The sequence below is a fragment of the Taeniopygia guttata genome, chromosome 1A (genome assembly GCF_048771995.1).
Source record: "Taeniopygia guttata chromosome 1A, bTaeGut7.mat, whole genome shotgun sequence".
In the NCBI taxonomy this organism is placed as follows: domain Eukaryota; kingdom Metazoa; phylum Chordata; class Aves; order Passeriformes; family Estrildidae; genus Taeniopygia; species Taeniopygia guttata.
This window is the reverse complement of record NC_133025.1, coordinates 48,296,669-48,309,811: the sequence shown is the minus strand read 5'-3', so window position 1 is coordinate 48,309,811 and position 13,143 is coordinate 48,296,669. Positions and strand designations below refer to the sequence as shown.

General features: G+C 40.3%; 1 protein-coding gene across 1 annotated transcript in view; it reads left to right on the top strand.

The window, feature by feature from the left end:
• The window catches only part of EP300 (E1A binding protein p300), a 61,039-nt gene that overhangs the window by 28,579 nt on the left and 19,317 nt on the right, over positions 1–13,143 (top strand). Inside the window, exons 6-19 of the mRNA XM_004175906.6 lie at positions 525–761; positions 3,183–3,276; positions 3,600–3,734; positions 4,130–4,247; positions 4,746–4,920; positions 5,307–5,384; positions 6,209–6,318; positions 6,852–7,007; positions 8,072–8,515; positions 9,006–9,194; positions 10,052–10,208; positions 10,748–10,866; positions 12,076–12,315; positions 12,869–12,957. Coding sequence (XP_004175954.5) covers positions 525–761; positions 3,183–3,276; positions 3,600–3,734; positions 4,130–4,247; positions 4,746–4,920; positions 5,307–5,384; positions 6,209–6,318; positions 6,852–7,007; positions 8,072–8,515; positions 9,006–9,194; positions 10,052–10,208; positions 10,748–10,866; positions 12,076–12,315; positions 12,869–12,957 — 2,341 coding nt within the window. The remainder of the gene's footprint in view (positions 1–524; positions 762–3,182; positions 3,277–3,599; positions 3,735–4,129; positions 4,248–4,745; positions 4,921–5,306; positions 5,385–6,208; positions 6,319–6,851; positions 7,008–8,071; positions 8,516–9,005; positions 9,195–10,051; positions 10,209–10,747; positions 10,867–12,075; positions 12,316–12,868; positions 12,958–13,143) is intronic.

Below are 13,143 nucleotides of genomic sequence, written 5' to 3'. Positions count from 1 at the left end.
TCCCCTTTCTCTTTATCCCCTTGATCTCCCTGACAAAATGTTTGGCAAGATTTTTGTCATTGTGTTACCTGTATGGGTTTTTTTCCTCCCTACTTTAACATTACTGTAGGCTCTTCTCATGACTAGTGTGGGCTGTTTCTTGGTTTAAGACAACGAAAAAAAAAAAAACCAAAAAGGGCAAAAAAGGCATTGCAAAGGCTGGTGGGAAGTTGTATGCACTCTTCTGCCTTTAACCTCTGTGACATGGTGTGCCTCTGTTTTCAGTTTGAAGCAAGCAGATGTGTCCTAAATACTTAAGAGTGGGATTTCCTCTAAGCAGCCCAAAGGGAAAACAGCGTGTTGGATTGGCTGGTTGGGTCAAAACTTGTCTCTCTGTTTCGTGACAGGTTTTTCAGATCTGTTCCCTGCATGCTTTCCTGAAGGAGATGCTTTAGTTCTGAGCAGCCGGTGCACTCTTTGCCTGTCCCTTATTGGCAGGCCCCTCTGGCCGCCTTCTCTCCTCTAACTCTGTGTGTCTCTCGCAGCGCTGCTGGGCGGAGCTGCAGTAGGACTTGCCAATACCGGCTCTGTGGGCGTGGGGCAGCAGACAACGCCCAGCATTAACACTACCAGTCAGATAGACCCCAGCTCCATCGAGAGAGCCTACGCAGCCCTCGGACTGACCTATCAAGGGAACCAGATGCAGACACAGCCCCAGGCTCAAGTGAAGAATCAGCAACAGGGACAGTCACCCCAGAGCTTGCGCCCTATGAATCCTATGAGTAAGTTTATCTGTTAGTGTTAAAATGCAAACTACAGGCAACTTCCCCATGCTACATCTAATGCAAATTTTCTCAACCTACTAGCTTAATCCTGCTAGTTAATTTGCAAAAGGTAGGGCTTTGCAATATTTTAGACTTGAAATAGCAACTTGCTTAGTGGAACAGGAACTTTAGAGGGCCCAAGTGCCCTTCTCCTGGAAAACAAGTTGTCTGGAAAAACTAGTTTCTTTGTAAAAATGTTAATTTTTCAAGGATTTTTTTCTGGCTTTATAATTGTACTGTAATGCAAGTTTCAGGCTATTGAGAAGTTTTTCATTGGATATGCAGGGTTTGGAATGCCAGCATTCAGGAATACTTCCCTGTCACTCAGAGTGAAGCATTTTACATTTGTATCTCAGATATGTAAAGTTTGTTCAAAAAATGAAAAATAGTAAATAACTGACATCCTCCCCGAATCCTGTCATGTGATCTCACATAGCTCTAAATTGTCTAAGTGGCTTATAGCAACATTGTAGGACTAGATGACATTTTCAATTCAAAGTGCAGTTATTCGGAACCTGTCTATCAATGACATCAAATGAAGTCGCCTTTAACCACCAAATCTAAGTTTGATAGTTTGAGATTACATCACAGGAATTTTTCTCTCTCTTAGCTGTTTGCTTGAGTTGCATAAGTAGATGTGGCTTTTTTAGCGGAAAAGAGGAAAGAAGAGCTAGTAATGATTTATCACAAGCTTGTGTGGGATTGTTGTGATGATGCCTATGTGTCCCGCTAGAAGCTTGTGTGCAGAATGAGAGTGGTGCAGAAACACACAAACTCCAACCTGAAACCAGCTGCTGCTATGCTCTGCAAAGGGAACATTGCTCCTGAGCTACTCAGGAAATGGCTGCAGGGTAAAGTAGACTTGTTAATGAGATGACTGGCCCTCACAGATTGCATGTGACTTGCTAAAACTTTACCTTTAAGTGTGTGAAAACAGAGAAAAGGGCAAGGGTCTTAAAAACAATTATATTAAAATAATATGATTTTCTATTGTTCCTTGGAGTCTTTTCTGAAGCAAAATTATTCTTATTTTTTTATGTATGTAATTACTTATAAACAGTATTTTGCCTGTGCATTCCTTGCAGAACAGCAGACATTCTTTGTACAATTGCTAAGAAAATCTAATGAAATGGGATTCAAAAAGCTCTTGGAGTGTGAAGAACTGCAGCTTAATGTAGAAAGGATAAGCATGGAGAGTGTAGGCATGTGACTGTTGCTTCCTTATTAGGTGTGGGTAGCTAAGGAGGGAGTTACAATAGGTGAGAGAAATTACCAGGTCATGGCCTACAGGATAACAGGGCTAGTTTAGGAGAAATAGCAGGATTTGATGAGGACTGCTGTGTGAAAAACTGCAGTCCTAAGTAGCTCAAACAAACAGTTGAAAAAGGAAGAGTTAAGGTAAAGGTTGACTGTTGTCTTGCATGACAGTGTGCTTTCAGATGTCAGAGTGGATTTGGGAAGAAGAAAAGGACTAAAAGAAAGGACATTTGGAACAGATTTATGAAAAATTGGTTAAGTACTTTGTTGTGATATTAGGGGTATGTGTTAGGCTCGATATACTTAATTTCATTGGGCTTCTCCTGTATGCAGTGTATAATTTTGCTTGAAATACAGATTCTGTTGGATTCAAATGTCCTAAATACGTGGAAAGCTTGGTAATGGTTTTCATGCTGCTTGCAGCTTCGTAAAATGATTTCCTTGGAAGTTCCAGACAGAAATATACTGCATTTTTCTTTACTAATTGAGAGGTAACTGTAGTATGTGATGAAAAGATGCAGTTTTTATGGTGATTAAGATTGGGTATGATTCAGAAAACCAGATTTTGTTATGCAACAAATTAGAGGTGTTTCCTGCAAAGGATTGTCAGATTTTCTTTCTTACCAGCATTGGAGGTAGTTGTAGGATCATCAAGTATGTAGTGGCTGAGAAAGGACCTTGTCAGATGTAGATGGTAACTGATGTTTTAAGTTTTTGAAGCCTTTGTGAATATATATCCTAAGATTCTGAATGAAAAAATACCCAACTGGTTCTAAACAAAAAAGCAGAAGTGGTTGGACTCTTTCATTAGGCAGTCACAGGAGAGGATGCTCTGGAACATAATACTTGGAGCAAATTGAAATCACTTGTTTGTAGATAAGTTCAGGAAGATGTGCAGAGGAGTAATGGGGTTGATGCTTCACTTAGAGGTCACCAGTGTTGGGCCTTGGGCTTTTTCTTGGGCTTGTCAAAGAAAGAGGGGTGAAGAGAGCAATGGGTAATTAACTTCACTTCACAAAAGTCCAAGTACTTGAAAGGCTAAACCCTTGTTATTGCTGAATGGTTACTGATTTTGTGTGATAAATGGGCTCTTCATTTTTTCTGTATTCTTCTGTTTTCTAGGTGCAAATCCAATGGGAGTGAATGGAGGAGTAGGGGTTCAACCTCCTAATCTGCTGCCTGACTCAATGTTACATTCAACTATGAATTCTCAAAAGTAAGTTGAATTCTTTGTACCCCATGGTTTTATCTCATGGCACTTCTTGCATAAACAGTGAAGTAAATGCCATTGATGATTATCTCTCCCATTGGATTTTGTAGTTTTTGTTGCAGTTTTCCAAGTCCTTGGGTCGAACAGCATGTACTCTTTTACTGCGTTGTTTGGTGTGAATGTGTGCAACTATTTCTGCAGTTTGTCTATTGATTAGGGAATGGCTGAACTAGCACTTTGTCCTAACATTATTCTAAAAGAGGCTGTGACTGTAAGATGATTAAGCTGGGTCCAGACATTTGCACTCAATTCTTGCTCTGTTTTTGAAGTCCCATGATGAGTGAAAGCGCCAGTGTTGCCAGTTTGGGAGCCATGCCGACAGCTCAACCATCCAATACCGGAATTCGAAAGCAGTGGCATGAAGACATTACTCAGGATCTCCGAAACCACCTTGTTCATAAATTGTGAGTAGCAAATATCAAAACAATCTCCTGTTAAGTGAGCTGCTGCCCCAGAGGTGTATTGGAGGCAGAGGGTTTGCAGAAGGAAGCCTGACTTGCGAACTAGAGGGCCGATGAGTGAATTTTGTCAGGATACATGGAGAAGGGAAAGCAGAAGCCAAAAGATGGAGCTGCATCTGCTGGTTTTGGGGCTGTTGTCTTGTAAGTTTCCCACTCCATACTCAAACCATCTACAAGGGCTCAAGCCATCTACAACATCTACTGCCTCTGGAAGAAGCAGCGGTATCTGCAGTCTGTCAGAGGATTTGCTTGCTGCTTTGTGTTCAGACCACTGGGGGGTCTTGGAACATTCTAATCACTTACATGCATTTCTTAAATATTTTTTTCTTCCTGCTCAGAGTCCAAGCCATATTTCCTACTCCTGACCCTGCAGCACTGAAGGATCGACGTATGGAGAATCTGGTGGCATATGCTCGGAAAGTGGAAGGGGATATGTATGAATCAGCAAACAGCAGGGTGAGATGCCATTCCCTGTTGTCTAGTTCTGTGTATTTCTACCTTGATCCTGTGCTCATTGGGGAGGAAGAGAAATGAAAGCACAGATGGCACTTCCAGGCTGAGGAAGCAAGTGTTTAGGGGGTGACTGATGGCGTCTAGGAACCAACCAGTTGAAGGCTGCTGCCTGGATGTGCCAGGAGTTGAGATGTGCTGTGCCTGAGACTTTCCACTGTCCTCTAAAAGCAGTGTTGAAGCTCTTCACTGTGGTTGTCCCAGAGAAATGTTGGACACAAGAAGATAAATACCTGGTGTTGGTCTAATAATTGAGAGCAGTGCCCTTAGCAGTGCCCCTTTCCCCCTCTATCTGACAGTCTCTGCAAAGGGGAACACTGTCTCCCACCCCAAACAAAAATGTGTGTCTGTAAGGCCGCTTTGCAAGTCTGAATCACTGGGACCAGTTGCCTTTTCTTAATGTGTGTCTCATCTCCTTTCTTGGTTTTTATTCCTGTCCAACAGGCAGAGTACTATCACTTGCTAGCAGAGAAGATCTACAAGATTCAGAAGGAGTTGGAGGAGAAACGAAGAACCAGGCTGCAGAAGCAAAATATGATCCCAAATGCTCCAGGCATGCCACAAGCTCCCATGAATCAAGGCCCTAATATGGGACAGCCACAGCCAGGAATGTCTGCAAGTAAGAACATTTGGGTTACTGGTCACGTGGTGCAGGAGATCCTATACTGTCATTTCAGTGGTCTGGTGACTGTTTAGCTGTTCATGGGTACCTGACTTATTTGTGAGCAACTGTTCATTGTTGTACCTTGATAACATGCTTTACATTTTTCCCCAGTTTCTGAAAGCTGATGAAGATATTTCTGTCACTGGAATGTACTTCTATTTTCAAGGAAGTTCTTGAGTGTGCCTTACACTTTGAGGACTCTTAAATAATGTTTAGTTACTGTATACTCTTACTTTCTTTATACATGAGTTTTAATGTGTAATTCTCACTAAAATGTTTGATGGATAAATCCTGGTGGTCTTCTGAATAACATTATTTTATTTCAATATCTTTTTTTGCAGATGGTCCTCTTCCTGACCCAACCCTGATACGTGCCAATGTGCCAAACCAGATGATGAATCGCATGCAGGCACAGCCAGGTAAATATTTGAAGAAAATTTGCTACTGTGATTTTTAAAGGAATCTTGGATTTGGACAGCTCTTACTGAAGCATCAGAGACCTTGTATCATGTGCAGTTTTTACATTTGGTTAAGAAAATAGCTATCTGTATTGCATAAGTCTTAAATAACTATATAATAAAAACAAAACACTATCTCTAGTAGCATTTTGTCTTGTGATTTTAAGCTGCACATTAGCTGCTTGCTTTGTTAAATAAACAGCTTGATGCTTTTGGAATTTCTGATGATATATGCAAAGGATGGTGGGATCAGACAAACATGGTGAGCCTAGCCAGCTCAGGTGAGGACATGTTCGTGGCAGAGGGAATGTGGTGAGACTTATTGCTCAGAAAAAAAGGGCAGAACCTTTTTTATGCATTCAAGATGTGTTATAACTAACATGCAAAGTACTTGAAGTTAAGATACAGTTTGAGATTCAATAAGTGAATTTCTAATATGTAATTAAGATAATACAACTTTCTGTGGAAAGTTGATCTTCAGCAGCAGGTGTGACAATCAGTATTTGTCATGTGTTACAGTAGTTTTCAAACTTAATGAGTTTTAATAACAGTGGAAACAGATGTCTTGAGAGGGGAAAAGCTGGTCTGTATTCTGAAAGAGTAGCTAGCTCGATAACTATATTTAAAATTATTCTGCGTAACTAGTTAAAAGAAGGCAATATTTGATTGAAAGCTGGTTGCTAGAAAGCAAAATTAAAGGAACAGCATTGCTTCTCCAAATGTGGAATGGTGCCTAAAGATTTCAGGTCTTTGTTTACACATTGTTTTTTGGCACAAATTCACAGGAATGAATCAGTTTGGTCAGATGAACATGCAGCTGTCACCAATGGGACCCCGGCAAACCCCTCCTCTTCAGCACCCTGGACAGCTAAGTCAGGCTGGGGCCATGAACCAGGTCAGTGTGCCTTCCCACCAGGATCAAGTTCATGGCTTTGCTTCTCTTGTCTGTGGTTTCCATAAAATCAATCAATAAAAGAAATTTAAAAATAAAGCAAGCATCACTTCGTCATTCTCTTTGCCCTTTGGTTTCTGTCTTTTGCTTCTCCTCTAAGATCTGCCTGATATATAGTAAATCTTTAGATATTTGTGGCAAGAATTGCCTAAAAAATAAGTTGAAGTGGCTTTTTGTTACATTTTTAAAACAAGGAACCAAAATAAATCTTAAGTTACAGTCCCAGTCTGAAATCAATATCCTTTTACTTAGCTTTTAAGAGAAATAGTCATAAATTCTGTCTTTTGAAAAGAGCTATAAGCAGGTTTTTTACGTTGTATCCTACAGGTAAGTGGCAAGCATCAACTTCTGCAACAAGATAAATGTTTTTTTGTTTTGTTTTGTTATTTTCTTTTCTTTTTTATTTTTTTTTTTTTGGAAAATGTTATGAAGGTGTATGCACATTGTGTGAAATGAGTTGCTTTCTTTTCCACCAGATGGGATTTCCTTCTCGTATGCAGCAACCAGGAGTTGGCCAGCCTTCTGGTCAGAATCAATTTCTACAACAGACTCAGTTCCCTGCTTCTTCCCCGGGAATGAACACAACGAGCATGCCTATGACTCAGCCTGGCAATCAGACGCCAGTATCTCAAGTAAGTTTCTGATTTGTTGACGTGGTGTCAGTGACCTTTGTTATAAACTGGTTATGATTGTTCAGTTTGTAGTAATGGAGAGCAACTTGTTTCCTTGAGAGAGTTTTGGAATTATAATAAACCAAATTAGTTTATCGAGACTTTTCATTTTCCTGGTGTAGCACTGGGAATGGCAAGGTTGAAATATTGTTGACTTGTTCTCAGGCTTAAATTTAGGTGTTATAGACAAATTGTTTTACTTTTTTTTTTATGGAGCAAAGAAGAAATTGTGACTCAGCATGCAATAGTTGAGATTCTCTTGCTGAACAGCGAAGCAGCAGAGCCTGAGAAATTAAGAGGTAGCAGAATAAGTCATAAAAAGGCATGTCTATCCAGGCCTGTGTGTTGCTGGCTTTGGGGGATTAAGAGGGTTATCACTACTGAAGATCTGAATTTACAGTCTAGCAGTTTCCTTTCTGTCCTCTCCCTCTCCCTTTTCAGCAAGAACCTTTCAGGCCAGGAAGAAGTAGGGAACGTCAGTTTGCTTCTCACTGATGCTTCTTCCTAGTTTGCAGGCAAGATTATTGTGGAGTTACAGTTTTTTATCTTGACCAATACAAATTTTTTGTAATTTTATAATGGTAGAGTTAAAGCTGTACTTATTTGTGATGATAAATTCAGTTTCTAATCTTGGGGGTGGAGGCATGGGCACACTAAGTGTATTTGAATGCAGTTTTTCACTGTGGTGCATTGTCCCATATTCAGGATGTACAAATCTGCAGTTTTAGAAAGAAATGTTTTGCAAACCAGGAGTGTAGGTGTGCCATTCTTTAAGCGTATCAACAAATACAAGTTATTCTATTGAAACTTCTCTAAGAGAGATGAATAAATTATAAAACAGCCTTATATTTGTGTAGAACAAAATAAATCAAGTAGACCATTTCTGCTTTTGAAAGAGTTTTTAAAAGTGAAGCAGATGGTTTGTCACATTTTTAAAATACACTGTGGGAAAGCAGACATTTGACAGTAATTTCTCTTGCTTTTCTATACCAAGTCACTGCAAATGTGTACCTGTTTTCCCACAGGCACAAATGACCAGTGCTTCCTGTCCTGTGAACTCTCCTGCAATGGCTCCAGGTTCTCAAGGGAGCCATATTCACTGCCCACCTCTTCCACAGCCTCCCATGCACCAAAATTCTCCTTCTCCAGTACCTAGCCGAACCCCAACACCTCACCACACGCCCCCAGGCTTGGGATCACAGCAACAGCAGGCGGCAGCAGCTGCTGCCACCACTGCCCCCACACCTGCTCCTCAGGCAATGCCACCTGGACCACAGTCCCAAACTATGCACCCCCCTCAAAGGCAGACTCCAACGCCTCCACAGGCACAGCTGCCTCCACAAGTCCAGCCTCCAGTTCCAGTTACCCCTTCTGCAGAGCAACAGCAGCAGCCTTTGTCACAGCAGAGCACGACTGCATCTGTTCCCACACCAACAGCACCGCTGCAACCTCAGCACCCCACAACACCTGTAAGGAAATACTTTAATTGTGCTTTCCCTGCAAATGTTTGTGTGTAAGGTTTAATTTTCAGTTGTCTGCTCCTGGCATGTTTAATATTAAAATAGGGTTTTTTTTTTGTATTTGGGGAGTAAACTTTTTTCATCAAGACAAGTCTGTAGATCATCTGCTGTTTCCAGAGAGGAAGTATTTTACAGAATTCTTGTACATGTTTTGAAATTCACTTTGAAATGTGGCTGAGGCTTTTGGTTATGTATACATATGCACAGTACTTATACAACAGGGGAAACAATGCCATTTTCTGTAGACAAGGCCTTCTAATGCATGCCTCTGATATGTTTTCCAGTAGTTGAGATTGTGGGACCACTGTATTCTTCAGGGAAAATAAATAGAAGAGTACTAGAGTGCTTTTAAATTTGGTGGAAATGTAGCATAGGTAAAACATAGATTAGAAAAGGAGAACAGGTTCATTGAAGCCCATTTGTAATGTTTTGTTCCCAGCTTTCACAACCAGCTGTGAGCATTGATGGGCAGGTATCCAACCCCCCATCCACCAGCAGCACAGAGGTGAACTCTCAGCAGACTGTTCCAGAACAGCAGCAGCCACCCTTGCAGGAAGTGAAAATGGAGATTAAAACAGATGAAGGGGAACCAGAACAAACAGAGATGCAAATGGAGGAGAAATCTGAGGTGAGATTGTTGATCAGATGTTGGAGTAGAATACCTTCATCTAGTACTGCTGGATGCCTTCTGTCATTCCTTTCAGAATTCAGTGAGAGCTGTAGGTGCTACCTGCTGCTGCTGCAGTTTCGACTGTTGTCTTTTGTGTTATTCTGAAAGAAGGGTCTGTGTTTTCTGGTGAAATTGGGGTAGTAGAAGTCAGTGGCCACAGAAAGGACCATTATATTGTAGTTGCTATGAGGCTTTGCTTTGGTAAATGCCAGTGTGAGGGTGCACTCGGGTCAGTCCTACAGCTGTTAAAATAGCAGATACTAGGATGAGCGGAAGTGGCTTCAGGTTGTACCAGGGGAGGTTTAGATTGTATATTAGGAGAAGTTTCTTCACTGAAAGTGTTATCAAGCATTAGAACAGGCTGCCCAGGAAATGGTTGAGTCACCATTCATGGAGGTATTTAGATGATGTGTAGATGTGGTACTTTAGGATGTGGCATAGTAGTGGACTGGGCAGTGCCGCATTAATATTGGCCTTAAAGGTCTTTTCCAACCTAAATGATTCTATATGTACATGATGGGCTGATTTACTGGGCTTTGGCAACTTGTCACTGAGGAGAGCCAGGAGTGTGGCTACCAGCTGCATCATCCTGGTAGCTCAGCTGTATGAGAGGCTGTTAGAACTGCCTGAAGAGGTACCCATGCTGCTCTGCAGTGCTTAAAGATGCATTCTAAGACATTTGCTCAAGTTTTAGATGAGTTTGACTACAAAGGAGATAGAAGAGTGAGTGGGCAGCATGACAGATAGGTTTAAAGGACAGAAATGTGGATGGGTGGCCAGGAGATTTAAGTGAAAGGCTCCAAACTGCTTTCCAGGCTAAAATAGAACCAGTTGTGGAGGAATGTAAACCAGACCCAATGGAACAAGAAGAGAAGAAACCTGAAATTAAGACTGAAGTACCAGAGGGGGAAGAAAGACCTACTACTCCAGCAACTCAATCTTCTCCAGCAGCTGGGCAGTCTAAGAAAAAAAGTAAGCAGAAAGACTGTTTTTACTTAAATTCACTGCATCTCCCTAGAGAAATCTCTGCAGAGGAAAAAAACCAGGGTTTTCCTTTTTGGTACTTAGTGGATTATGTGGTACTTATATGGATTGTTCCTTGTGGCTTTTGGACAAAAATATCTAATAATACATGTGCTTATAATTGGCTTTGGGCAAGTTCTTTAAGCCTTTAGAATTAAGCACTAAGCCGTAGTAAAATTGTCAATACAATGGAGATTTGAAATACTCAGTTACAATTCTCTAGACAATATTTTGTCTCGGGGCCTCCAAGAAGGGATGTATCTGGCATGTGAACCCTCTCTACTTATCAATGTCGTCTTATGATCACCTTTTCTTCAGGTGATCATTTTAATATCCTCCTCAGGACTCAGTGTTGCAGAGGATAAACAAGCCATGCTTAAGTACCTCAAACCCATTGTCTGTCTTTTTCCACGGACATCACATTTTCTAGCAGGCTTCTTCCTTCCAGCTGTTTCTGTTATCTTTCTAATGTTGATTATTTTCCAAAGTTTTCAAGCCAGAAGAGTTGCGGCAGGCACTTATGCCAACACTGGAGGCACTTTACCGTCAGGATCCAGAGTCTCTTCCATTTCGACAGCCTGTGGATCCCCAACTATTAGGAATTCCTGTGAGTGTCTTAGCAAGATAATCTCCGGGTTTATTCAAAACTACTGTATTCTGACATACCTGTTTGAGAACAGCTTACATCTGTCTTCTTAACATCTTCATATTGATGTGTTTGGGGAGGTTTAACTTAGGCAGTGGAACATACAAGGTCTGACTTAGGGAAGTTTGTTTGGTTCTGTATTTCTTTTACTAAATAAGAAGATATAGCATGCACTGGAATGATTTACCAACAGAACCCCAGTGCTGTATGGCCTTTTTATGGTTGTTGCTTCATGTTGTGATGCTCTTATTGCTGAATTTCATAGTTTTCTCATAATGTATAAATATTTTCTGAAGTTGTGGGAAATTAGGCAGATAAAACCCACTTAAATGTCCATTAATGATTGTTATTTGTTATAGGAAAGGAAGAAACAATTTAAGTTAGATGTTTGTTTACATTAAATTTTCTGCTTGTTTTATAATTGTCTTGAGAAGACAACTATCATTCAAGGATCTGTGTTTTTAAACTCTCTGAATTGACCACACAAGTTTACAAAATATAAACAAATACTTAGATGTAGAAGTCTTCTTTAGGTGCTTAGGTGATGTTTTTTGCCTGAAAAAAATTTTATTTGCTATTGGTGTGGGTTTTTTTTTAAGGCAGATGCAAAATTTCAAGGCCTGCTTTATTACAAGCATTCATACACTTGCTAATATTTTAAACAAACTTTCAATTGACTGTCATTCTGCAGACTCCTGTAGACGTTGCACCGTAATAAATGATGGATTGGAAAAGGGCATTCTTTAGAGGACACATAAGTTTTAGCATAGGATAAAGTTATTTATTTTTGTTAGGTTTTCTGGGCTACCGAAAACAGTTGCTTTATATTAATGTTCTTATGTAAGTCTTTGGATTGCTATGGCTGCAAAAACATTGGCATTTTCTACTATTTGTAATACTTGTTTTGCTGATTAAAATTAGAGTGACTTGTTTTCATTAGTTGTGAATGAGCAACAGCACCTGAGAAATAAAGGAATAATGAAAAGAAAGCACTGGGGAATTATATGGTATTACTTAGAGATTGCATTCTGTGTGTCACAACCAGTTTGACAATCAAGTCAGGGAGGAACCTGTTTTTCTTGATGAGAATTTATACATTGAGAATGCACATGCTGTAATGTTACAACATAGTTCTCTAGGAGGGTTTTGATGTGCTGCGTTTACTTGCAGGATTATTTTGACATAGTGAAGAACCCCATGGATCTTTCTACTATCAAGAGAAAGCTGGACACAGGACAGTATCAGGAACCGTGGCAGTATGTAGATGACATCTGGCTCATGTTCAATAATGCCTGGCTGTATAACCGCAAAACATCCCGGGTATACAAGTACTGTTCCAAACTGGCAGAGGTGTTTGAGCAAGAAATTGACCCAGTTATGCAGAGCCTTGGTTATTGCTGTGGAAGAAAGGTAAGAAAGTAAATATCTTTAGTCTGTTTCTTGCTTCCTTGAATTGAAGGGGTAAAATATAGCAGTTGCAGTTGTTATTAGTTATGGTGTGTCAAAAATTTCTGAAGTTTACCAGGTTTTAGCAATCCTGAGTAATCTGAATTTGAGTATTTTGTGGATCTTCTAATTCTGTCTAGTCCTTAAGCAATCTATTTGTATGTAAGCCCTTGGGGGAAAAAATAGTTGGCTACAGAAGGCTTATTTTGATTGGGACAATCTTTTGCTGTTGCAAATAAAACAGGTGTGTTTTTATTACTTCAGAAGTTCTATATTTCACTGTATATTGAAATTCTGTTTCCCTTGTTTTGATGTGCTTTCTGTCTTTGGAGAGGAGTTAAATTGAGAATAACAGCCCACTCAATGTCTTTCGTGACTAGCACTTTGCACACTTTACTGTACAGAGAGATCTGTGCACAGAGTAAGATGGAAGTGTTCACTCTCTGGGTCACACTTGCTTCCCATGGAGAGCAAGTGAAAATACGTGAGTACTAAGGTGACCCATTCCTCTTTGCAGTTGGAGTTCTCGCCACAGACTTTGTGTTGCTATGGCAAACAGCTATGCACGATCCCTCGAGATGCCACTTACTACAGTTACCAGAACAGGTAAGGAAAACTCAGCTGGTGCAGTTTTGTGCATGCTGCAATCAGTCTGTTATAGGCATGCATGTATTTACATAGACACCCTCTTTATATGTGTTTACACCTTTATGTTTTAAGATAAAATTGTTTGCTGGAAGTGCTCTTGAATAGTTTGCCTTGTGTGCTAATAAGGATTTCTTTGAGCAAAAG